At 38.8% G+C, this 27,346-nt stretch overlaps 2 protein-coding genes across 2 annotated transcripts in view; one reads left to right on the top strand and one right to left on the bottom strand.

Moving 5' to 3' along the window:
- Positions 1-5,305: 5,305 nt before the first annotated feature.
- LOC120637766 (FMRFamide receptor) overlaps positions 5,306-27,346 on the bottom strand; it is a 137,462-nt gene continuing 115,421 nt past the window's right edge. Inside the window, exon 3 of the mRNA XM_039909776.1 lies at positions 5,306-7,816. Within this exon, the coding sequence (XP_039765710.1) occupies positions 6,540-7,781 (1,242 nt within the window). The 5' untranslated portion in view covers positions 7,782-7,816 and the 3' untranslated portion in view covers positions 5,306-6,539. The remainder of the gene's footprint in view (positions 7,817-27,346) is intronic.
- LOC120623454 (chymotrypsin-1-like) lies at positions 8,074-11,706 on the top strand. Its single transcript, XM_039889488.1, has 4 exons — positions 8,074-8,384; positions 10,530-10,689; positions 11,224-11,403; positions 11,470-11,706. Exons 1-4 carry the CDS (start codon positions 8,074-8,076, stop codon positions 11,704-11,706), a joined length of 888 nt encoding a protein of 295 aa, XP_039745422.1.

Below are 27,346 nucleotides of genomic sequence, written 5' to 3'. Positions count from 1 at the left end.
TTTTCAGCATCGCTAAGCCTTAAATGTGGGGTTTGCTGCTGTCCGCTGAGGAGTTCTGACCTCTATCTCCAACCACATTCATCAGATCTACTCAAAATTTGGTCAAAATTAAACACATATTATAACCTCTATAGTACAAAAATAATTATTTAAATCGGTTATAATTTGTCGGGGCTATAAAATGTAAAATCTATTGAAAATCGTCAAACACTTTCATCCCCTCTCCCAAAGGAACCGAGCTTAATGTCGGGATAAAAAGTATCCTACATTACTTCTAACACTCCCAAGAATATGTACAAAGTTTCATGAGGATCGGTTAAGTAGTTTTTGCGTGAAAACGTAACAAACAAACTTACATTCACATTTATAATATTAGAAGGGATAGGGATGGGGATAGGGATGTCTGTTCTAATGTATATTCGTTTATAACTGTATTTTTGTAGTTTGTACGTAAACATAGTATGTATATTCATGTAAGTTTCTTTTACATTTCTTTTTTACTTTATGCACCATCCACTTTCCACATTTATATCGGCTTCGTACGCTCGGGTTGCCTTTAAAAGATCACTAATAGTGATAAGGCCGCCTGTGCACTTTAGCAAAAAGTACTATAACTGTTTTCTTTTTGTCTTTCCTTCAGTGTTTTTTTAATCTATTCTCTTCTATATTTCCGTCACATCCATATTAATTAATGAGTTTCCAAAAGCAAAACCGCCTTTGCCGGGATCAGAAAGTAAAAATGTTAATTGCTAAACATGTTCCGCCGGACTTAAGATTAATTTGAATCTCTCTATTTAGAGGTTTTGTCAGGCTCTGGATGGCAGATTGCTAAATATTACTAGTTATCTCCAGACATAAAAAATAACTGCTGGCCCGAGCGAGCTCCTATCTCTGGTTGAATGTGGGAGTTTGTACGAGTTTAAAGTCAGCTGAAACGAATACCTGGGCTGTTTAAATTGTTCAATTTGAATGTCTAGGACATCACGTTTTATAACTAGTACCGTAGATATTGTTTATGAAGTAATTAAGCTTATCTGTTTAATTTTGACTTGATTTAATAAAAGAGTACGTTTAGTTAGAACAATATTTGTTTACTTACTATTATTGGAATTATAATGATGTTAATATCCCTATCCCTATCCCTACTTCCCTACTTCCCTATCCCTATCCCTATCCCTACTTCCCTACTAATATTATAAATGTCAATGTAAGTTTGTTTGTTACGCTTTCACGCAAAAACTACTTAACCGATCCTCATGAAACTTTGTACACATATTTTTGGAAGTGTTAGAAGTAATATAGAATATTTTTTATCCCGACATTAAGCTCGGTTCCTTTGGGAAAGGGGATGAAAGTGTTTGACGATTTTACACCATAACTCCGACAAATTATAACCGACTAGCTGTTGCCTTGCGTTGCGTAAATGTGGCATTAAATTTAGCTGTAGATCTAAAAAAAAAATAAAGTATTCAGTCTCGCTAAGCCTTAAATGAGGGGTTTGCACAAGACGAGTGTTTGACGATTTTACACCATAACTCCGACAAATTATAACCGATTTAAATAATTTTTTTTGTACTATAGAGGTTATAATATGTGTTCAATATTACCCAAACTGTGGTTGGAAATGGAGGACAGAACTCCTCGGCGGACGAATACTTTAATTTTTTTTAAACTACAACTAAATGGAATTAAAAAAAAAAAAATCAAACGCAGATGAAGTCGCGGGCAACAGCTATTAAGAAAATAATGAAGAGAACGCTTTTTCAACAATAACAATACCTACTGTTATATTAAATACCCCATCGAATTACTTTTCAAATAGTCTTGCAGACCATGTATGAACAAGCTTGATACGCGAGACTGAGATGTCTCCATCAAATTCATCATCAACACTGTAATCAGAGCAGCATGCAGAACTAACATCCACCACTTTTCTTCTTATACCAATTTTCTGTAACATATTGAATTATATTCTGATTTTTAATTCCGTGGAATTCCAGGATGCAAGCTCTGTGCCAAACAAGAAAAAGTACTGGTGTGTCCGCATAATAAAAATGTTTCAAGAGATATAGGATAAAGCATGCAACCTACAGATAGATATATAATTAAAAGCTCGGGAAAGTAAACTGGTCCTATGGGATGCTTTAAAAACAGAGTAACGCGGACAGAGCGGCTGGCACAGAATTCAGAACAAGTCGCGGGTTTTCTTTTATACTTTTTTTTAACCAAAATATCCTTTCTAATTAGGTACTTCAGTCATTAATAAGTATTTGGATTTAGCTTATTTATGATTAATATTTTTGTTATTTTTATGATTTAGTAATTTTAATCTTCAAAAAATCTGTGTATCGAATATACAGTTTGGGACAATAGATTTGTATAACTTATTCATCATTGTAACATCGTCAGTGTATTAATTCCACGGCCGGGCACAGCTCTCTTTGTGTTCAAATGCGGGATGACGGGACCGATGTCTTAATACACCTACTCGAAAAAAATCCGTTTAAATTTTTGGAGTTTACTCCTTAAGAATCGATTTTCATATATAAGACGCCCGGTATGAGAAAAATGTAAGGAGTAAAATCTACTGATGAATGACCTCGTTACGTTTTCGCTTTGCGACGTTGCATGCCCGGCAACTGTGATGCGCAAACATGCAACGTCGCTTTCGTTTAATTAACTTATTTAAATTACCAAGGAAACCGAATATTATCTAGGTAAAGAAACAAACACATAAATACATGGGACAGAGTGAGATAGAAAACATTATACATTTTTTTCCTATTCTTGTTACCATGGAAACTTATGCTAATAGTTCTGATACTCTACATCCACCTCAATCTCCCGTAGGCTACTTTTAAGAAGTTACACTTCCGCCGTGTGTGAATAAACTGCACAGGATTTCCAACCCTTACATATGGTATTAATCTTTATTCAGCCAAATAAACTCTTTTCGTGTATGTTTCGACAATCGTACTTAAGGAATAAACTCCAGTCGTGCGTCGGAGCTGACACACATTTTTTTGTCCTAACCCGGCAATCGAATCGACGAAGTGATACCAAAGAGACACTTTGCAAGTCAGTTTGTAAAGCAGAGCCCCCTCCTGCCAGTGACGTTAGTCATCTGTCAAGGCGAATGTAACATATTACAGCCATTCGCTATCGCCGTTTTGTGCGCCAGACGAAGGGTCTACTTATGAGCGAGGGACAATGAAGTCGCAATCTGCCAGATCAAATATATGAGAGCACTTTCAATAGATTAGGCTTTAACCCCCGACGCAAAAACGACGGGTGTTATAACATTGCCGTGTCCGTGTATGTATGTGTGTGAATTTGTGGCATCGTAGCTACCATGGCGGTGGTCGCAGGCGGCCGCGTGATCCGACAGAAAGTCCTTGGTATTTCGAACTCCCTAGAAAAAACCTTTGTCCAGCAGAGGGCGTTAATTGGTTGACATCAGGTCAATGATGATGATGATGAGGTATAAGAAAGTAGTTTGTAGTTTCTAATATACTGCGATCACCAACCCGTTTGTCCAGCGTGGGGACTATAGACAGACCATCCCTTTAGGAGAGTCTTTTGTCTAGCCGTGGATAGGTTATTGATGAGCAGGTAAGTATATTTCATAATCATAAAAGAACCGAGCCGAAGAGCGTAAAACGATGAAAAAGCTTGGGTGTGAATTGCTCTAACTTAAGCTTAATAATTTACTGTGAGATGACCAGGGCACTTACAATTATGTAAATATACATGCATGAACGCTTCATAAGTGCCTTTGATAGGCCTACATGAATAAAGAAATTTTGAATTTGAATTTGATGAACCGAATCAGTGAGTTACCATACCAGTGGTCTCCCGCGAGTTTGTCCGCATGTGTGTCAATCAGGCACGGACTTTTTTAGATCTATTAAAGGAAAACATTTCACTCACACATAGTTTTTTTGTATCTTTAACTCTCAAAAGGAATATATTTTCCCGTTTTTGCAACATTTTTCATTGATGCGTTCCGTCGTGTTGTGTTTTATAGCCTCCCTCGCTAAATGGACTATCTAAAACAAAGAGATTTCTTAGAACTAGTACTTCCTAAGATTAGCGCGTTCAACCAAACAATCTCTTTAGCTCTTTAGTATAAATTTAGATACCCGGGTATAAGCAGTAGGCTGTTTGCCACGAACCGTTCCGGATTGAAATGTATATATAAACTCTCGTAAATTAAGATTCCCGCGTCGATTAAAGATGAGTTATTATAATTAACAAGTCTCCAGCGAATACCCAATAAATAATCAGCAAGAAGTGATTAATGGGAGGAGGTTGTCGCACCATATTTTTGGTATAATCCAATACGGCTAGCGTGTTACTGTACTAGCTAAACGATCCGGCTTCGCCTTGAAGGCTTTAATTATATTGGTGCCGATTCGGTTTTTATAATCTCAAAAGCAATGAATTGACAAATCTAGGATATTGGTGTTCTTTTCAAACTGCTTTCCGTGGTAATGATTTAGTATTGATTTGTATAGGTCTTGATAAAATTAGTATAGAGGATTTTAATGCTTGTGTTGATTTTAGTACTTGTTATAGTTCGCCTGCGCGCGATACTACAGTACTCGGCGCGTTTCTGCTTGTGAAACACGGAGCATCATTAACATCTTTTACTACGAGTACCTACTCCCTGTGACACCCCAGGGTACCTAACGAATCACCGGCATTCCAACACTTGTAACCTCCAATCCCTATTTCAACGTACTCCATTTTTGAAGTTGGTTCAAAAGGTTTAATGAACACTTAACGCAAATAACATGCTCGCACAAAGCCTGCAGAGCCACGTGTCGCGGGCAGCCGGCCGCGTAAGAACAAGTAATGCCCAATTATTGATGAAGCGATTTGTTCCCGGCTGAGCTCATTATCCCTCGTCCGGCGACGGCCCCACAGCCCACTCTGGCGGAGAGAGCCTTCACCGCGGGATTACTGTAATATATTACGAATATGTAGCTACTGGCCCGATGAGCATTCTGCCATGCGTGAGATAATTGCTATATAAAATTTGGCGTACAGTAATAGAAGTAAAACTTTTTATTCAAACTCTTATTGGAATTGAGCCTTATAAAGCGGGCGTGTGCGATTTATGTCCGATATAGTATGTATTGCTCTTTTCTCTACTCTCTAAGTTATATCTTGCTCCTATTTAATGTAACGAAACTTAAAAAAACAGTGATTTTTGATCACAGAATAAATAACATTGTTTCTCTTCAATGCAAAGGATACCTAAAGTTAGGAAGGGGGGACAACACAAAATAAAACACAATTGTTAGTGGACGACGTGACACATTGAAATGGTTTATTTATTCAGTTTACATCATGTTATACATGAATGTCGCTCACAGATACATCTCGCGTCCCGAGCACGGCCATTTTCACAATCGCCATCACCGCGGGCCACAAGCCTGTCGCGACGCCCGACAAAGCGGATGAACAGTGCAAAGCCATATTCGAGAAAATCGAAGCAAGCCGTCAGAAAATTTAATACGTATTTTAATTTAATTTCAGAACAGTGTTTAATGTAAACAATTAATATAATTTTTATCATAAATTCAGTGAACACTCTTTTCAATTTTTTATTAAGAAGCTGTTTACATTTCATACATTAGTGATATTTTTCACACATTGTGTGTATCAATCTATTCTTTGCGCAAAACAAACTTCAACGTATTTTTTTTAAATTTAGGATTGCACATATTGATTAGCTGGGTGTCCTGCTAGTCTTAGATCGAGCTGGGATGGCAGGAGAAGTGAGACAGCATGGAAGTTGTACGTACAAAGGAATACTACTCATTTCATGGTATAATGTTGCGAGAAATGGTCACTAACACATTTCATTTCATCCTTCCTGTTATCTATCAACCCTTTACAGCACTCTCGATTTGCCGGTTATGTCGGCGTCATAGCGAGATCGTCGCGTCTTGGCGACGACTGTCTTGTCGCACCCGGCCAGGTTGTGGTCCGCGGTCACAGTCATAATCGACTATTTACAATATAACCAACATTTATATACATAATACAATTACACATATTGAGAAACAAGTAACGTGGTATCACCGGGAACTTGGCTACACACCTCCCTAGTTACAGTAGTAGGATTTCAAATGTAGTAGAAAGGATTTAAAGATATTTTGTCAGGTATATAGACCAAGGGTTAGACATCAGAATAAATGTACACGAACGAATTTGTTATCACTGCTCAGTGATTGATTCCTTTAACGGGCGATTTGTCCGCGCAAAACCCGAGTTAAGTGGCTCATTTGAACTTGAAGTTCGGAAATATTTTTATAATAAATGGAAACATTTACATGAGGTACGCGTTTACGTTATCTAGGGAAAGGCTAATGTCTTTTAGTTTTCACATTAATTCTTTCACTTCTACTTATTTCACAGTCGGGTATTTCCTAGCACTTAAAGCACTAATAGTCCATTCGCGGGGGAAGCGGCTCCCTCGAGACATGTTAGCAAAGAGAACGACGCGTCTACGCCGACGAGTCCCTGCGTCAGAAGTGCAGCCTCGAGTTGCCGTTCCAGCGCACCGCGGGCGCGTCCGACGACGCCAGCGACACGTCCGTGGAGGGCGCGGGAGCGGGGTAGTACACGGTGGGCGCGGGCGACGCGGCGCGGCGCGGCCGCGACAGTCGCGCCTGGCGCGCCTCCGAACGCCGCAGCGTGCCGTTGCGCGCCAGGCGCAGCGACATGCGCTCTCCGCACGATGCGAAAGAGTCGTCGCGCGTGTTTTCAGGCGAGTCGCGCGCGCCGCGCGGCCGCACGCGCCCGGCGCAGAACATCTTCAGGAACACGCGCTTGAACTTCTCGCCGAATATGACGTAGATGACGAAGTTGACGCTGCTGTTGATGGTCACCAGCAGGTTGCTGGTCTTGACCAGCGGGTCCAGGTTTTCGAACTGGTCGCCCAGGAACACCTCGAAGGCGTTGGTGACGAGCGGCAGCAGGTTGCACAGGAAGAACACCAGCACCACCACCAGCAGCATGGTGGCTAGGCCAAGCTCGCGCCGTTGTACGCGTGACAGGCGCGCGCGCTCGGCCTGTGCGCGCCGCACCTGGCGCACGATGGCCGCGTTGAGCGCCGCGAGCGCGCCGAAGGGCACGATGTACATGACCACTAAGTACATCCAGTGGATGTATACGGCCACGTATGTGTCGGTGCGGAAGCGTACGTTGGCGCGCACGCAGTATATGACCTCGCCGGCCGGGTCGCCAATGGCCACCACCTCGGCCTCGAAGAACTTGGGCGCGTTGTAGGCGAAGGCGAAGGCGGCCGTTCCCAGCACGTACCAACGCGCGCGCGCCGACGTGCACAGCGCCTTGGCACGGAAGGGGTGGCACACAGCCACCCAGCGCTCCAGCGTCACGATGAGCGTGAGGTACACCGACATGGTCTGCGCCACGTTGGCCAGCGGGTAGGCCACGGGCGTAAGGCGCGGGCACACGTGGTGGTAGTAGTAGCGCAGGGCGCCCGCGTACGGGAACAGCGCGGACAGGCCGAACAGAAGTACGGACGTGAGGATGAGCGCCGTGTCGCACGCCGCCAGCCCCACCAGCAGGCAGTTGATGGACGAGCGCATCTGCGGCCGTGACAGCACAAGCACGGCCAGCGCGTTTCCCAGCAGCCCTGCGGCGCCTATGCCGTTGAGCAGCACGCCGTGCACTACGAAGCGGAACAGCTTGTCGGCTTCCGGCACGTCCGCGTCGCTGGCGCACTGTAGCGCCGACGCGTTCATGGCGCCGCGCCCGCATGCTAGCCGCACGCGCGCATCTGCAACAATGCACGGGTCGTTACATTTGTGCCCCATCTATAAAATCTTATTTATTTACTTGGCAAAATACTAAAGTTATCTACTCTTTGGAAATAATGAAATGCCGTGTCATTTCTGTGTCATTGTTTACATAAGATTTAACGACAGATTTTTGTGTAGGTCGAAGATTATTATTATTAGTACAAAATCTGTGATAATAATGCAAAAACTATGGATAAATGCAATCGCAGTCGTTTTAAAAATGTGTGTAGTCGCAATGGCTTCGAAGCATAGCAGCAGCGCGGCGGCCGGCGCGCGGTACGCATTCTTCCGCAGCATGGGCGATGCAGGTGCGGCGCGGCGCGTGTTCGGCGGCGCGGCGGTCGCGGCGGGCGCAGCGGGCGCGCACGTGGCGGTGGCGCTCCGCGACGCGCGCGGCACCGTGCGCTGCTCGGGCTGCGTGCTGCGCGCGCACTGGGCGCTGACGGCGGCGCACTGCGTGTCGGCGCGCCTGGCCTCCGTGCAGTACGGCAGCACGGCTGGTGCGGGCGGCGTCACCGCGATACAGCTGCTGTACCGACATCCGCAGTTCGTTACGTATTTATATTTATAGGACAGTTATAATTCTATCTATTTTAGATTTTTGTAATGTAAAAAAACGAAAGAGAAACGAAAAAAGTGGGAGCCATAGTGTGTTCTTATTCCTAAAGCTGGCCAGAGACGATCAAGTTTGCAGTGGCATCCAGTAATTTTAGCAGTGTATGGCTTCAGTGAGTAAGTGAGCATACAGGTTTATTTATTTATTTATTTATTTATTTAAGGGACAATCAACAGGTTACAACAACAACTCTTAAAAACTAAACAAAAAATTAAATAACATATAAATGTAATATTGTAGACCCACTTAAAGACTGCCACAACTTGCAAATAAAAACTATACTCTTAGTTAGAAGGAGAAAAAACGATTAAGAGAGACATAAGCTAGCTAAACTAACACAAAAAAGAGTAAAGGAAAAAAAATAATAATAATAATAACTAAGTTTAAACAGTACCACCGTATTGCGATAGGAAGTGGTCCTTTAGTTTTTTTTTAAATATAGGAAGACTATCCCCTATTATGTCTATGTCAAGCACTTTATTAATGCTGTTATACAAAGTTAACAACCTATTAATAGGCGCTGAGACCCCCAGATTTGTTTTCGAGACGGCAGCTTTAAAAGGCATATAATTTTTTACACGACTGAACGGCCTTGGGATTCTGACAGAAACTTTGTAAAGTAGATCAGACGCATCTAGGGCATTATTAAAAAGTCTATATAAAAAACAAAGGTCCAATAGTTTTCTACGATCAGATAGAGTTAATAACTTATAGTGCCGCAGTCTGGAAAAGTAGCTAGAATTAATATTACATAACTTATCACCAAAACTTACATAATGCAGGAAGCGCTTTTGGATTCGTTCAATTCTCATAGAGTGAACATTATAATGAGGATTCCAAGCAACTGAACCATACTCAAGGAGACTCCTTGAAAGAGCGTTAAATAACAATATTTTGGTGTTCGAATTCCGAAAGTCTTTGGAGCTACGCTTAATGAACCCAGTGATTTTTGATGCTCTTTTACATATATTATCAATATGAGGAATGAAACTGTGTTTATGGTCGATGGTGATCCCTAAATCTCTAACACAATTTACATTTTGAACATCATGGCCATTTATACTGTACACGAATTGAAAAGGATGAACTTTTCTATGAAACGAAACACTATAGCATTTTTTATGATTTAGATCCATTTTGTTAGCGATGCACCACTGAGTTAAACAATTTAGATCATCCTGCAATAAGTAGGAGTCATTAAAAGAGTTGATCACTCTAAACGCTTTCAAGTCATCAGCGTAAAGCAAAACTTCAGAGTTAAAACAATGTATTATGTCATTGATGAATATATTAAAAAGCACCGGACCCAGGATGGATCCCTGGGGCACTCCTGAGCGAGCTATATAAGAAACAGAGGATTCAAAGCCTCCCAAAACTACTGTCGTATGTCTATCTCTTAGGTAAGAATCAAACCAGTTAAGAATATTTCCGATAAAACCATAATATTTAAGCTTGTTAATAAGAAGTTCGTGTTCGACTAGGTCGAACGCTTTTGAGAAGTCTGTATATAGTCCATCTACTTGTATATTTCTATCAACATGACATGATATATTATCAATATAAGTAACAAGATTCGATGATGTAGATCTATGTTTATAGAAGCCATGCTGTCTTGTAGTTAAAATAGACTTCATGTGCCAGTTAATGTGAGGGCAAACAAGTGACTCAAAAATTTTAGAAAATATAGGCAGCTTAGAAATTGGCCGATACTTTGTGATATCCCTTCTATCTCCATCTTTAAAGACAGGTACTATAAGACCGACTTTCCATATCTTAGGGAAAATCCCCTCAAATAGCGATCTGTTAAATATGATAGTAAGGGGAATCGCAAGAATCTTAGCACAGTTTTTGATAAAAATAGGAGGAACTTGATCAGCTCCGGCCCCTTTATTTATATCAATATTTAAGAGCATTTTTTTGACATCTTCTACTGAGAAAATTAAGTTATCCAAGACACCAACAGAATTCTGTATATTATCAGATATCTTATTAGAAAAGGCCGAAACATTTGAGTTACCTGAAGCAGACGTGTTGTAAACACTGGAGAAATGATCAGGTTGCTTCTGATGCCGCAGTTACGCGGTTGAACAACGGGACGACGGCTGGGGCCCGGACGTCACTGCGCTGCGCCACGACGTGGGGCTGGTTCGCACGCGTAACGCCATGCGCCTGCCGGGGGCGCCGTTCAACCTGCGGGTCTTCCGGCCCGAGACCTTGTACGACGAGGAAGTTGAGGTAGTGTCCAGAATATTCTGCAGTTCAAGTTCACGGGAGATCTGTTTGATGTGTTCAATCTTCCCTCAGTGCGCGAGTATTACAAATTGGCCAGTTTCAAATTAAGATCCCAGATGAATGAGTATCTGGCATGTTTGCATATAATAGGTATCTTTAAGCCTTGAATGAGAGGTTTGCTGCTGTTCGCTGTGGAGTTATTTCCTCTGTCTATAATAATCACCATATTCGTATCTTCACGCAATTGTTTGTATGTCCAAAATTCTATGATAATCGGTTAAGTATTTAAGGTTTTATACTTTTTGTACGTTACTGTGTAATATACCGACAAACCCATAGTCACATATATAATATTAAGTCGAGATTTGTTGTGGCACGCACGCACTTCTGTTTCTTTAGCTTGTGTATTTTTTCTTATGTATATTATTCGTCTGAAATGAGGAAAAGAACGTGAGAGATATATTAAAAACCCGCATCTCAGAGAGCACTTCTCCTGTAGCCGGCCAGTTCCCTTTCCGTAGTGTGCGGTGTCCGCAGGTGCTGGGCTTCGGGCGCACGGAGCGCTCGGTGCTGGGCGAGGAGCTTCGCGCGGTGCGGTTGCGGCTGACGGCCTGCGAGCGTGCTTCGTGGCGGCACTGCGTTTGTGGTGCGGCCGACGAGCTGCGCGGCGTGTGCTCCGGTGACTCGGGTGGGCCCGTGATGTACCGCGGGGCACTGGTGCGTGGCGCTTGCCGTACTCTACCCACGCCGGAGCGCCCGGTTGAGCCCTATCGCGTGTTGCAGATCGGCGTCACGTCCATGGGGCCCACGCAGTGCGCGCAGGCCGGCGCCGCGCCGCCCGCGGCCGCCACCAGCGTGTTCACGGCGCTGTACCCGTACGCCGACCTCATCGACGCGACCATCCGCGACACGGACAGCGGGCGCGTCTCCGCCGCAGCCTGCGCGCGGCGCTGCGACGCGCTGACTACGCTGTGGCCGATTATCTGCGTCCTTAGCAATTTTGCGACAGTCAATCATTAAATAAAATGTTTGGTATCAGGATATAAGTAATTACTATTTATTAACCATTATACTTATAATATTGATTTGCCTGTTTATTTGTTTGTCCGAGCATAAGTAGTATATATCAGTGTTATTATTTTAACCCTTTTTTATCTTGCAATGACTCTCTTTCTATAAAAATGAAATCCTTTTTATAAAATGCACGACTCCATTGCACACCAACACGCAACAAAATCTGTCATTAACACCAGTAATAATATACTATACTTATGACATGATGCAGTGAAAGTTGATAAAATAGACCAGCCCAACGGATTCTGTCTGTCATATGACTTATGTTTTAAGCAAATAATTAATTAATATGAGATCGATATGAGAAAATTCAAATTATAAGTATCATAATAGTCTAATAATCTCAAATTGGGTGCAGAGCATGTAATAATGAATCAAATAATATTACTGACGGATAAGTGTTTCAGAGCACAATAAAGATGCTCCATTCCCGAAACTCGTCGGGCGCAAACGAAGGGCGTGATAAAGCGAATGTATTACGGGAGGCTGCGGTATCTGAGGCGCGTTATTTTGCTGCTTCAGATAACGAGCTCGCGTGGGCGGCACTAACAATCAATAAACTCTTTCAAATTACCTCGAGAACCAATTTTCCGACCGTTCTTTGTGACCTGTAACACTCGCATCTCACAGGCGTCACGTTCGAGTGGATCGAACAAGGATTTTTTCAAATTCCCACTTTATTCAGAAACTATCAAAGTATAAGCGCTGCAAGTTTGCTTCAAAAAGGAAACTTGTTACTTCTACATTTTAGGTATATATTTCATGAGACATGAGCTAATTGGAATTTTGGAGAATTTTATGCATATTCAATATCTTGGCGCTGATAAGTTTTTACTAACTATATTTTTAAAGTTATACATATTTAGCGGCGTTAGGAAAAAATTATGGGAGTGAAATTATACGATGTTATACAATGCGCGTGCACATGGTTACACGATTTTAACAGGATGAAGGTAGTTGCGAAACCGAGTGAGAGGGTAATACATCGTCCGCCAGCTCACTTTTTACGACGCGCGCGCACACCGTCACATAAAACAGGCACTCTGAAGTTAGTAGCTATAAGATTTGACAGTGTACACTTTCAATTGTCAAAGTCTTCGGGCTCATTCCGGTGATTTATTTGATTATAATATAGATAATAAGGCGTAAGATACTATTTTTGAAAAGATTTTTAGTTTGAACCAAAGAAGTGTAACTTTTATTCTTTTATTTTTATTGTATTCTTTCAAGAAACAAATCAAAACAGATATATGATATTACGTACCTAAGTATTGTACTATCGATAACATTTTATTATTGGTTTTCTCTGCCTCAGGGTAGTTTCTAGTTTCTATCTAGAGAAATATGAAACTTCTTATCATAAATTAAGGGACATTCGAATTGTTTCGTATAAAACGAAATTTGAAAGCAGTCATATAATTTTAAAATGACTGAGCTTGGTAATTATAGATAAATTGAAAGCACAGAGTTTTCTTTATTGCAACTAATACTCGGCGGAATCTATGAAGGTACCTAATCAGGCGTATAACAATTTATTTATTGCTAAAAGCATTCTTTGTTGCAGCTCATTAGTATTCCGCGAAAGCCCTTTATATTCCTTTCTACTATTCCAATAAAACAAGTTTCCAAGTGCTAGAGCTACGCTCCATCGTAGAAGCCTGCACAGCTACTCGAAATTTATTTTATAAATTTTAAATTTCATTGGGAACAAACATAGTTGTTAAAAGAAGTCTTCGTAAGAAAACAGATTTAAAAAGCTCTTCGTAAATAAGTGTTCTGCAATCAACTCGGTAGCTTTACGATATAATGCTCAGAGTTCGGGAATAATAATTTGGTCATCTATAAGCTTTCACGTAAGGATAAATGTTGCTATAGACTGTGAGACATTGATTGAAGTGGTTGAACGCGATTTCATCCGCGTGTTTTTTCCATACAAACTCCAAATTTATCCCCTACTATACAATCTTGAAGAAGCGGTGATAGCGCATTGGGGAGCTCGACTTTACTTTCGGGGGGCCGAGTTCTAATCCCACCACCCCTAACTATTCTAAGTTATGTGGGTTTTAAGTAATCAAAATATCACTTGCTTCAAAGGTGACGGAAAACATCGTGAAAAAACCTGCATGTCTGCGAGTACTTCAAGGTTGGATTACAAATAGGAACACCTTAAGCTCTTTTTAAATTTCAAGTCAGTCTGTTGGTTGTGACTCTACCTCCGGTTTGGAATGTTGATTCCATTGAGCCAGCAAGAAACTCAGCAGTTGCTCATTATACAGGTAAGACTGGTGTAGTCCGCATCAGCAATATTGGCTGCAGTTGTCCCTAATAGCCTTCACGATGGCATACCTACTCGGCCCACTGAAGGGGTGATAACGCGGTGGGCTATTAGGAATTCATAAAGATTGATGGCTATTTTGCCGATAGCTTTTATGTGCCGTTATCATGTTTTCATCGACGAAAAATTAATCATCGTCGGACAATTTGCGTGCTATAGAAAAATTATCATGACACATACTTTCCCCAATTTATGTTTAATTTACGTACTAAAGAGATTTAAATGAAGGGCTTCATTATTTGATAATAATAAAAAGTTTGAGAATTTGTTTGCAGTGCTACCTCGAATTGGTGAAAAATTCTCCACTATTAAAATATGATCTCCACTATGAACACACACGAACACGCACGAACTTTTAAGTTTTTCATATCCAAAGCTGCCTAATGTATTATATAAATATATATAAATCAAACTTTTATGTCATGATTACGTGTGTATGTTCAAATATTGTATTATTACAATCTATACTTATAATAAAACTGTAACTGAAAGATTTCTGTACATTTAATTTATTTTGAAAATTTTGACCGGGGGATGCTTTATAATTGATACTGAGTCCAAAACAGATTTTTATTTAATTTTTGTCTGTCTGTCTGTCCGGGCATCACGTGAAAAACTACTGAACGGATTTAAATAAAACTTAGTATAGTGGTAGTCGATATTCCGGGTCAACATATAGGCTACTTTTTATCCCGATAAACAATAAGTTACCTCTGGGAAATGGAATGAAAACTCTTATCAATTTTACTTAATATCTCTGTTAAATTTGCACCGATTTTAATAATTCTTTTTTTATTTGAGAGTGTATACTATCAAACATGTACGGTGTTATTTTAATAAAGATCTGATAAATATTGTCGGAGATAAAGATTATAACTCTTCACAAATAACTGTCACCCGCAACGCGTATGGGACAGCGATCGAATGTATGCGTACCATCCTGCTAATATTATATATGCGAAAGATTGTGAGGATGGATGTATGTATCAACTAAAATACCACGTGAAATAATAGTGGGTACATAGCTACCCAAGATGATTGTGATGTTAGCATTAGATATATTCTAGCTTCTCGATTGACTCAAACGCTGGTCGCGGGGGTCCGCTAGTCACGTTTAAATTTAAAAGTAAGCTGGCGGACGAAGTTCTCTCGCCCCGTTTCGTAACTACCTACATCCTGATAAAATCGTGTAACCCTGTGCCGGCGCATTTCGTTACATCGTATAATTTCACTCCCATGTTTTTTTCCTAACGTCGCTGAAGAAGTATAACTTCAAAATAATATATAAACTATTCTTTAATTGTACCAAAAATTTCAGTTATTAGTTATTGTAAATGGTTTTCTTTGATTTTTCTTTTACATCTGGTCTACCTCTTGAAGAACTTTTTTTCTAGGATGCCGCTAGCCTAGAGGAGAGCTTCGGCTACGGCTGGTGCCCGACAGGCAAAAGCAGAAGAGTCTGGCAGAGCAAAAAAAAGCAAAAGCATAGTACGAACATCAGACGTCTACGTTGTTTAGGAAATGAGCACAAAATTCAAGTGAAGGCATGTTTTAATTGGCACACCTGTCGCAAGTCGCGGTCGCTATAAATAAACCCGCTGACCACAACAGAAGGGGCAGCTACAAAGGGGAATTTATGTGAAAACTCCTGCCACGGACCTGGCCCTCTAGTGGGTGTCCAGGTAAGTTTATGAAGGGGCCAAAACCTCTTAAGAAAAGCAGCATTTTGAGCAGAGCATGTATATAATTAAGTTTACAAACTACTAACCGAAAATCCGGGCTTCGTTTACAGCCAAAAAAGTGCTAAAAATTTGTTGATCTGTTACAAATGTTCGTACGTAGGTTAGTATTGAGATCCCGATAATCGCATGGTAGAAGCCTGCTGGTATTGTTTTTTTTTTTTTTTTTTTTTCTTTTTTTTTTTTTTTTTAAATCTGTCTTATATTTATTTTGTGTTAAATTTTGTGTATGGGTCCCCGACCTGAAATAAAAAGATTTTTTTTTTTTTAATTTTATTATTATCATCATCTTCATCATCTACCCATTACAGGCCCACTACAGAGCACGGGTCTCCTCCCCACCATGAGAAGGAGTCAAGGCCTTCGCCATCGCGCTGGACGAGTGCGGATTGGTGGACTCCACACATCTTAGAGAACATTTTGTTGAACTCTCAGGCATGCAGATTTCGTCACGATGTTTTCCTTCACCGTTGAAGCAGGTGATATTCGAACTCGGCCTCCCCAAAGTGAAGTCGAGCTCCTACCCGATGCGCTATCACCGCTTCAAATAATCCCTATCCCTATCCCTACTAATATTATAAATGTCAATGTAAGTTTGTTTGTTACGCTTTCACGCTAAAACTACTTAACCTATCCTCATGAAACTTTGTACACATATTTTTGGAAGTGTTAGAAGTAATATAGAATACTTTTTATCCCGACATTAAGCTCGGTTCCTTTGGAAGAGAGGATTAAAGTTTTTGACGATTTTCCACCAGAACTCCGACAAATTATAACCGATTTAAATAATTATTTTGGTACTATAGAGGTTATAATATGTGATTAATTTTGTCCAAACTTTCTGTAGATCTGAATGTGGTTGGAGATAGAGGACAGAACTCCTCAGCGGACAGCAGCAAACCCTTCATTTAAGGCTTAGCGATACTGAATACTTTAAATTTTTTTAGAACTACAACTAAATTGAATGCCACATCAATAAACAAAATCAAACGCAGACGAAGTCGCGGGCAACAGCTAGTTAATTATAATATCTTTAATCAATCTACCACCTATTCAAAAGAAAAAAATATGAAGGCAAAATAGACCGTGTATGCAAATTTACAAATAAATAGTAGTGAATACAGGTGCTGCTAATTGGCTCTTTAAAAAATGATTACTATGAGACTCGTTCTCTGTGCAATGTTAACAGTAGTATACGCACCAAGTGCCTGCTTCTTCTTCAACCTTTTATGCAAGAAATTTACTGTCCCTTTGTTGCAAACTACACATTGTAAATACTCAGATGCATAGATAATATGTTTTAATTGAGGTATTAACAAAATAATATACTAAATTCGTGTTACCAGATCACTATCTCTGTGTAATTCATATTTACCACTATCACACAACAGAAGTAGGTTATCATATTTATCAATTACTGGGGTGATATCAAACACCCAAATGTTTGAAACTTTGAAGCAATTATTGTCACATTTTATGAAAATACGTGTCAGACAACTTCTTTTCCAATAATTAGCACTCAGAATTATGAAAAATATTATTCTGAGATTGAAAACATATGAATTTAAAGCATAATATGCCAAGTTCGAGGGTAACAATTTAATCATTCAGAATAGTTCTGTTACGAATATTGCGCGAACGGAGGAATATGTAATTTCCCACACAGTTTTCCACTCAGTTTATATAGAGAAGGAGAAAACTATATTTTTTTAATTATGCATAATAAATATGTTACAGCAATAAAAAATACATTACACACACAACCATGTTATTTAACATACTCACCACCAATAATTTATGTATTATAGTTTGTATGAAAAAATAGGCAAATTACCAGTGCCATTGGCAGTGCCTTGGCGAATTCTGTATAATTGAAGTATAGTCTTTGGCAATAGAGCTTTAATAATGTACAAACTTATTATTTAAATTAATTATAGTTGAATTTTGACCTCTGCGTGAGCACTAGTTTTATTCAAAGTTGTTAATATATTTATATACTTAGGTAGGTAGTTCTCAGAAAGGATTATTTTATCTGACGATAATTTATTAACTAAGCGTTAATATTTTCTGCTTGATGTATGAATGAATGGAGTTTTCTATAAAACTAGGCAATTAATGTTAAAACTCCCGCGAGGAAAAACCTTTTAACCTAAATATCGAAGATGCTTTTTTGTTCGCGCGTTTAACAAATTGCTTTTATTCCGAATTTCTAAGCTGCCGATCAAATGTGCTAGAAATGAACCTCCTTTAAAATCTATAATTTATTTTAACAAAGTTTGCTAATACAACGGTGTCTTTTATAATTAATCAATACAAAATACATAAATTAAGATGACCTTGGTCTATTAGCGTAGATCAGAGAATAGTACTGAAAACTATGCTGTATTGTATGTATGTCTACACATATCCGATTTTGACTTATGGCGTATTTTTAATAGCCTACACAATTTGCTGAGTGCTGTTAATTCTTAATCATACATGTTAGCAAATCTGCCTTTGTATGTACATTTGGTTAAAGATAAAAAAGTATCTTCGTTCAGACTGGTCAAAGTTATGCATAGTCTGTGGTCGGTTTAATTTGGAGTAGAAATTCAATATTACAGGAACCCAGATCAAAAAGAAAGGTCATGTAAAATGGCGGGAAAAATAGAGGTACAGAGTGATACAGACCGAAATGTGAAGGGAAGATCGAAGAAGTTATCTCTTTGTAGTTAATTAACCGTGGGATATAAGTTCAGATAGTTGTTCAGTTCAGGTAGTTGATGTTTGAGTTTACAATCTGCCATGTTGTTATCTTTAAACGAGCAATTCTTGTATACATATAATTGGAATCTCGGAATCGGCTCTAACGATTTTCATGAAATTTAGTATACAGTAGTACAATCGCAGAAAGTTTATAACTTTCTACTCGATGAAAATTAAGATGAACACGTTTTAGAAAAGCATCACAGTTGAGTCTGCATTTCTCATCCGCCAACCAGATTTGTTATTCACTATGGAAAACGAGTGTTGTTATTAGTAGTTACACATACCTCTCCTGTCACATCTCTCTGCTCGAAATGCTTAAAAGGATTCTAGATAATAAAATTGACGCAGAACCTCGAGGAAGAGTGAATGTAAATATGAAGGGGGTAATTAATTTGGGAGTGTCGGTGTGCGGTCCACGATGTGTGCGGAGTACCGACCTCGTGTGAGGGCGAGGCGCACTATTGCCACCGCGTGATACATTGTCTGTTAGAGTGATTAATTGCAGCTTACCGCTTACACCAGATACATTAGGGGGCAGCGTGCTACCTCTGTAGTCTAGATAAATTAAGCAACAAATGTAGGCGCGTATTCCATTTCTAATAGGAGATACCACTTTTGTATCATCTAAAATATTCTCTTTACGCAAGTTTCGTTATTATATTATCTATCAAGGCATTATCTAGGTCTCCTATTATCTAGGTTTCTGATTGTTAAACAAACGCACCCAATAATATCTTTGACTGGAATTATCATAAGCCTCTGCTAACCAATGACCGAACCATTTGCGCTGTTCCGAGTGGACCGCAATGTTGTAATATCACGAGTATGCATCAGTATTATAAGTCTGAGAATATTCTCATTTTTATAAATAACTAGATGACCCGCGCAACTTCGTCTGCTGCTAGAAAAAACTATAGAAACTAATTGCAGCGCTACCTACTATATGCTACACAGCTGTATACCGCTCTTGAAATCGTTGAAAGTGTTGCCTTTACCTAGCCTATTTAAACAAATCTATTTAAAAGCTTTTTTAACATAAGAAATCCGAATAACAGAGAACCAAGAGTGATGATGATAGAGAGATAATTATTTCAAATGTTATTAGGTTGGGCGTGGAATCGCGAGTACGGCATCCTTATAAAATCTTAAGAGCCTCATTAAGTGCGAGTAAACTGGCATAGAGCGCCCGGAGCCTCGTCAAATGTAATAAGCAGGCTGCTTACTTTGTGCCTAGAAATTAATGAATAGGTACAGGCTTCAGGAATATAGTGGTAATTCATGTAATATTCTGCTGTTTTATATCAAGAAATGTCTTAAGAAGTAAAATCATAATCGTTAAAAGGGGGCGTCGATAAATGACGTGAGGTGTTTTATTAAAATTTTCTGTACCTCCCTCCCCCCTGGTAGATGTCGTGAGATTTTATTCAACCCCCTCCCCCATCCCCCAATCTCGCGTGCGATTTGAAAAAGACCAATGGACCAAAGCAGTATAATTTTTTTTTGTTTCAATCAGGAAAAAAAAATTGCGTGATATTTGCCGAGATCCCGCTCTTTCCAACGTAAGATTAGATGAGATTTGACTCGACCCCCTCCCCTCCTTAAACAGCTCATCAAAAAAAAGCTGCGTGTAACCGAGCCTGTAGACACAAAAGAAGTAAAACTCCCTTATATTATTTATTCGTTCCATGTGTATTGTGTTTAGTTAAGAATTATTAACGACTAGCTGTTGCCTGCGACTTCGTCTGCGTTTGATTTTGTTTTTTCATGTGGCATTCAATTGGCATTCAAGTATTCAGTATCGCTAAGCCTTAAATGAGGGGTTTACTGCTGTTCGCTGAGGAGTTCTGTCCTCTATTGGAGATAGAGGACAGAACTCCTTTCTACATTCATCAGACCTGCTCAAAGTTTTGGCAAAATTAAACACATATTATAACCTTTGTAGTACAAAAATATTTATTTAAATCGGTTATAATTCGTCGGAGTTATGGTGTAAAGTCGTCAAACACTTTTATCCCCTCTCCAAAAGGAACCGAGCTTAATGTCGGGATAAAAAGTATCCTATATTACTTCTAACACTTCCAAAAATATGTGTACAAAGTTTAATGAGGATCAGTTAAGTAGTTTTTGCGTGAAAGTGTAACAAACAAACTTACATTCACATTTATAATATTAGTAGGGAAGTAGATAGATAGATAGAGACTTAAAGGAATCTTTGATAGGACTATTTGTGTAAAGAAGATCATTAATGTGTCTGTTTCATGTTAAAAAGGGTTTGTAAAGGGTCTTATTTACAAAGGAAAGGAAAGACTACTCTTTACTCGCAGCAAAGTAAGGAAAGTCGTCACCATCCCCCATAAGTACTTTTCCCCAATTGCGTATTTGCACTGATTATATGTTAATCATGATTCTCTTAGTTACATGTACAGGTCCGCTTTATTCGGAATTTAGTGTTTTGTTACCTCGATGGTTTTTCCAAGATATGGATCAATAAACTTGTCGCAACAATAACAATTCTAGCTGATGTCGGGGTTCATTTTAGATTATTTCAAATTTTTATGCATCAAAATCAAATTCTCTATTGCATTTGTATTTCTGTGAAATTATATTCATTAAGTCATGCAAATTTATATTATTTGAGGGTCATTCCACAATAGACACATTTCCATACATTAAACTTATAACACCCCACCTTTTTGCGTCAAAGATATAAAATTACTAATTGTATGTTCGTGATAATTGTAATGCATAAAAAAACTCAACTCTTATTCCGTTCCGTCCGTGTCGCAAAGTTCCGTAGAGCTGCGTAGACTCTCGTAGCACTGCGTAGCCCTAGCGCACGGAGTGGAATCCCTATCCCTATCCCTACTAATATTATAAATGTTAATGTAAGTTTGTTTGTTACGCTTTAACACGAAAATCTTCATGAAACTTTGTATACATTTTCTTGCAGGTATTAGAATTAATATAGTATACTTTTAATTGAAAAAAAATTACTTAATATAAAAAAACGTTTGTGAAAAAAATCTCAATATGACTATTGGTGTCGACTATGTAGCAGTACGCTGCCTCCCAAAATTAAGCGGGTGAAGCCACAGGGCAGCCGCAAGACCGATGTAATTTTTTTTATTCCACTATAATTAAGGGAGTATGGTAACCATACCCCTATCGTTTTCTACGCGACAAGCGAGCTAAAAGACAATTTCGCTAATAGAATAATAATAAATAGAATAAATAGTATCGTTGTTTTTAATACAGTGATAATTATTGTTCCATTGTTATTGATAGATGTCAAGAATTAATAAAACAACGATCGATCGCTGATCAACAAAAGCTCCTTAAGTCTGCTTGTTAGCTTTGCTCAGTCTAGTGGCCAGTTCCAATGCCACTCGGCTCAACTCCAAAACTTCGTAACAATCGCATAAGTTTTTTCCATCGTTACTTTTTAACAAAAACCTTGTACTTAACTATGCCGAATTGGTTTATGCAATGCAAAATATGTACTAGTAGCTACGCCCGACCCTGCTATCGGTTCTGATTTAGCAATTGGTTTATGTTAGAACGTGAAGGAAGGACGATATTTTATAAATTTAAAATGCATATAAAAAATTTAGGAAACGACAGGATTTGAACCTGCGATTCGCTGGAAATCGCGGCATGGGCGCTTTAACCAATTACGGCTCTCCTACCGTCGATGCCGAAATTAGTATATGCCTTTTACATCAGTCTTATGGCGACTGTATATGGTTTCAAATTTTTTTATATGCATTTTAAATTTATAAAATTGATAATTCCTCCACGTGTAGGTAAAAACACTAATATATATATATATTTGCTGTAAAAATACGAATGTTGTTTGTTTTGTGTTGTTAGTGTAACCACCCTTGACAGTTCGATATTTTCCCAAGATCAAAAGTAGCCCTTGATACACTCCATCCTTTTAACTAAGTTTATGCCGAAAATCAAGTCGATTGGTTTCTTAGATCGGGCGTTAAGAAAGGACAAACAACACACACACTGTCGTATTTATATAATTAGTATGGATTTACCTATTATATTATAGCAGCTGTGCCCTACGGTTACAATCGGTTAAATTCAAAATAATTATCTAACTGTAATATAATACAGAATTTAAGCTTGGTGATGTAATTTTTTGTAAGTTTGTGTTGTAAGTGTAAAAGTGGACTTTCGCCACATAGCGACTAATATTACTTATATATATATGTATAATACTTCACATCGAGCTTTTAATTGCCACATACTCGTACACAGGCAATCCAGCGCATCGCTGCGACCGAATTCACGCAGATCGCAGTGACCAACCGTCGGTTCCAAAACTTATTTATTTATTAAGTAAATAATTAAAAAATAATAACATTTAATAAATTAATCAATATACTACGACAATACACACATCGCCATTTAGCCCAGTTGTGGGAATCGATCATACAAAGTTGACTCAGAAAGCAGTGTCGCTTCCCACTGCGCCAATCGGCCATCAAAACTGCCGCCTAAACGAGTGGAATCCTTCGCAGTGACCGATCGCCATGGTTCATTTGCAAAGAGACATGGCATAACTAAGTTATAGGCGGTGGTAAGCATGTCGCTTGCACTAGTGGCTTGTATCAGTGACATTTACTACATTTATAAAATGTAAACGGAATAGCAAGATACTCGTACGAGAGTTTAGCGAGTGTACTTGTATTTACGAGATTTTCTGCGATATATTTGAACCTATTTGGACATACGCGTGATATCCGTCGCTTGCAATATTGCTTGTGACGGATTTCCCCGTGCCCCGTTCAAACATAAATCAAAATCTTTAGCTTCATAGTTCAGATGAAGTGTAGATAGCGTTTATCTTTTCACCACTGCACAGCTGTCACTGTGAGTGCGTAGATGATTAAGTGCCAGCTCCAGCGTCCCGCGAAGATAGTACTGACAAGTTCAGTGCCGACTGACAGCTCCGTCAACGTGAGAAACGATCGTCACGGCGGACTCGCCTGCTGGGAGAGCACAAAGGGCCGGTCGGTCCGCGGACCTATGTAGAGAGCGGAGAGATCGAAGGAAGTTCGCTGGTGCGATGTGATCTTGTTTTATTTTATTGTTTATTTGCGGCAAACGTTTATCGCGGTAAGTTTTCACCTGAGTGAAATAAGTGTACCTATATTGCCGTTATGTCATTCGGGCTCAGCTTAAAATCAGCGGCATGCATGTACCAAAAATGCATGGCAAATGCTGAGCTGTACACCATATCTGCGTGGTGTTACACACAGAAATTGTTACTATATTATTATAAGATGTACTGTTTGTAGCACTTAACATGAATAAATGTATTTTCTTTCTTTCATTCTTTCTGTTTTATGATAGAATATGTTTACGTCCACCAATCCACACTGGGCCAGCGTAGTGTACTACGGCCTTAACCCATTCTCATTGTGGGAGGAAACCCGTGCCTGTAGTGGGCCGGGAATGGGTTGATATGATTATAATTACGTGTGTGGGACATAGAGTTTAGACCCGCATGCTGCTCCAACGAGGGGTGGTTGTTGACTTAATACTTTTAAAAACAACTAATAGAGATACTCGTAAACGAACACGTAAATAACCATTTGATTGACATAAAGTAGTTACCCGAACGTGATATCAAAACTTGATTCGAAGAACTAATAAAACTTGTGAAGGTCTCTGAACTCGAACTCTCCGGGGTATTTTTGTAGAAAACGAAGGCTTTGAATTGGAATAACTTGCGATAAGTGAGGCGTTAAGAAGTCAATTAAACAGCCGTTAGCCGTTGATTAAATATTTGGTCCCCCTCGCGCGTAGTTGTCAATCTCCACAGGGCTCCCTCCCACTGCCCTCAGTCCTCTATAGATGTTTATTGGCTCGGACATAACAGAGACTGTAGCGCTAAATGAAGCTACATCAGCATAATTTTTTAATGAGATAATTATAATGAATGACACAGTTCCTAAGACGCTGGCTGGCAGCATTGCCTCTTTGGATGGCCAAACTCATTCTTTGGCCATGGTAACTGCCCGCTCTAGGATCGCCGGTAGACTCGATAGCCCTTTTTGATAATTCTTTAAAAAGAGCTCGTGCCTCCGGACTCCACGGTTCCAAAGTCTACTCCAAAAGGCACAAAAAAGAAACTGCTATTCAGGTTTTCATATTTACGCCTTCTTGGCCTGCTCGGCACTGGTAGCAGCCGCACCCAACATTGACGAGGTGGCCTGGAGGTGTGATGCAGCTAGGGTATCGACACAAGTTGCATCTCACACAAGTGACCTTCCCAGCCTCCGAGGAATGAGCGTCACACCATTTATTAATTGAATAATAATTATATATTTTTGTTAAAATCGTTTATGTAAAAATCCTTCTTAATTAAATAAAATATCTGACCAATATGAGTTTATAGTTATCAAATGTTTAATTATTTACTAACTTTATAAAATTACCGTAACATTCGACCATCATATCATGGCGACGTGCACATATCATGGCGACCCCGGTGGCCTCTGTCATCATTTATTATTTTTCATGTGAGTTTACCACCATCACTGACAAATTATACGTTTTAAATGGACGCGAATATTTTAATCGTCGGATAAGTTATACATTTGGTGCAGGTCATACACGAGCAGATGCTCCTGTCCCAAATCATACAAAATTTAGAAATTATTCTCCCAAAGATTTATAAATAATATAGCGGTTCCATGAGCACTAAAACAATGACTCTTTTAATGAAAATTAATTAAACAAAACATACACGTATTGCCCTTGGCAATAAAGTCTTCAAATTTGAATAAATATTATTTATTTTTTTAAAGTATGCAATGATTGATGATAGACACGTATTGAAGATTCTTTAATTTTTATAGTTTGGCAAGTCCATGCTAATAGATATAGTCTTTTTGTTCGTTTGCTTATTATCTATATTCGGCTCAATCGTTAAAGCAATCTTGATGAAATCTAGCCTACCCATATAGATTGCACTCTGGAGATGAACATAGCATTATATAATAGTTATCCTGAAAAAGCAGCTGCTAATAGGTACCCAAGGGTTCTTTTAAATTGCATTTAGTAACTATGCATGGTTAGATCGCTTAACTTGTTTTTTTTATCCAAAGATGCACAAATGTAACTAAAAAAAATCTAGCCAAACTGGTTAATCAGTTGGTGGCGAGTTAGCACTCATGTTTTATACATATAACATTCACTAGAATATAATTAAAACTATATCTAGTATATCTTATTCATAATTAATAATATATTAACGACGCCTTATTTAAAAGAAATAATATAAATAGGCTAAAATTGATAGAATAGAAATAGTTAACTTCAAGGAACAAAATAATATATTCTTATTCATTTTAGGAAAAAGATATTGGCTTGTTGTTTTTCCATTAACTGTAGTATACGTTACGGAATGAAATCCAGAAAGAAATCGCAGTGTTATTTATATCAAACCACAGTTGAAAGAATAGTGAACGAGTGGTTTCCAAGAAACCGTAATACCTGGGATAAATATAATCTATACTTATAATAAAACTGTAACTGGAGAATTTCTGTACATTAAATATATTTTGAAAATTTTGACCGAGGGATGCTTTATAATCGATACTGAGTTCAAAACAGATTTTTATTTAGTTTCTGTCTGTCCGGGCATCAAGTGAAAACTACTAAACGGATTTAAATAAAATTTGGTATAGTGGTAGGTCATATCCCGGGTCAACATATAGGATACTTTCTACTAATTCCGATAAACACTAAGTTTCCTCCGGAAAATGGGATGACATTTTTTATCTATTTTACTACTATGTCAATAAAACTGTAACTAAAAGATTTCTGTACATTTAATATATTTTGAAAATTTTGATTGGGGGATACTTTTTAATCCATACTGAGTACAAACAGATTTTTATTTAATTTTTGTCTGTATGTATGTCTGTCCGCGTGTCCGGGCATAACGTGAAAACAACTAAACGGATTCAAATACAATTTGGTATAGTGATAGCTTATATTCCGGGTCAACATGTAGGATTCTTTTTATCCCGATAAACAATACGTTTCCTCCAGGAAATGGGATGAAATTTTTATCAATTTTACTTCACAGCTCCGTTAAATTTGAACCGATTTTAATAACTCTTTTTTTATTTGAGCGTACTTTTTTTTTACTATAAAACATAAATTGTATATTTTTTTTTTAAGATCTGATAAATATTGTCAGAGATAAAGGACAACTCTTCACAGATACAGCCAGTCGCAAGGCATTTGGGACAGCGATCGAATGCATGTCCATCCATACCATCCTACTAATATTATAAATGCCAAAGTTTGTAGATGTATGGATGGATGGATGTATGATGTATGAATGTCTGTTACACTTTAACACCACAACGAATGAACCGATTTGGCTATAATTTGGTAGAGATACCTACAATATAGTCCGGAATAGCTCATAGGCTTATTTTTTACAATAATAACACACACACAATTAGCTTTTTCCGCATTTGTCTTTTAATATTTGCGCAACTCAGTTTTAGTTGGACGTGGTTTTTTGGATTGGAATAATTGAAATATTATAAAGCTTTTAAATTGAACGCGCTAATCTCAGAAAATGCTGTTTCGATTTTTTTTGGCAATTATAGTACATAACATCACGCTGCGACCCATAGCTACTATTATTAATGAGAAATGTTGCAAAAACTGCAAAAAATATCCTTTTTGACCGATTCTAATGCGTACGATGCGTGACTGCAGAACG

This window comes from Pararge aegeria, chromosome 4 (genome assembly GCF_905163445.1).
Source record: "Pararge aegeria chromosome 4, ilParAegt1.1, whole genome shotgun sequence".
NCBI lineage: Eukaryota > Metazoa > Arthropoda > Insecta > Lepidoptera > Nymphalidae > Pararge > Pararge aegeria.
The sequence above is the reverse complement of the archived record's forward strand: the minus strand, read 5'-3'. Positions and strand labels throughout refer to the sequence as shown.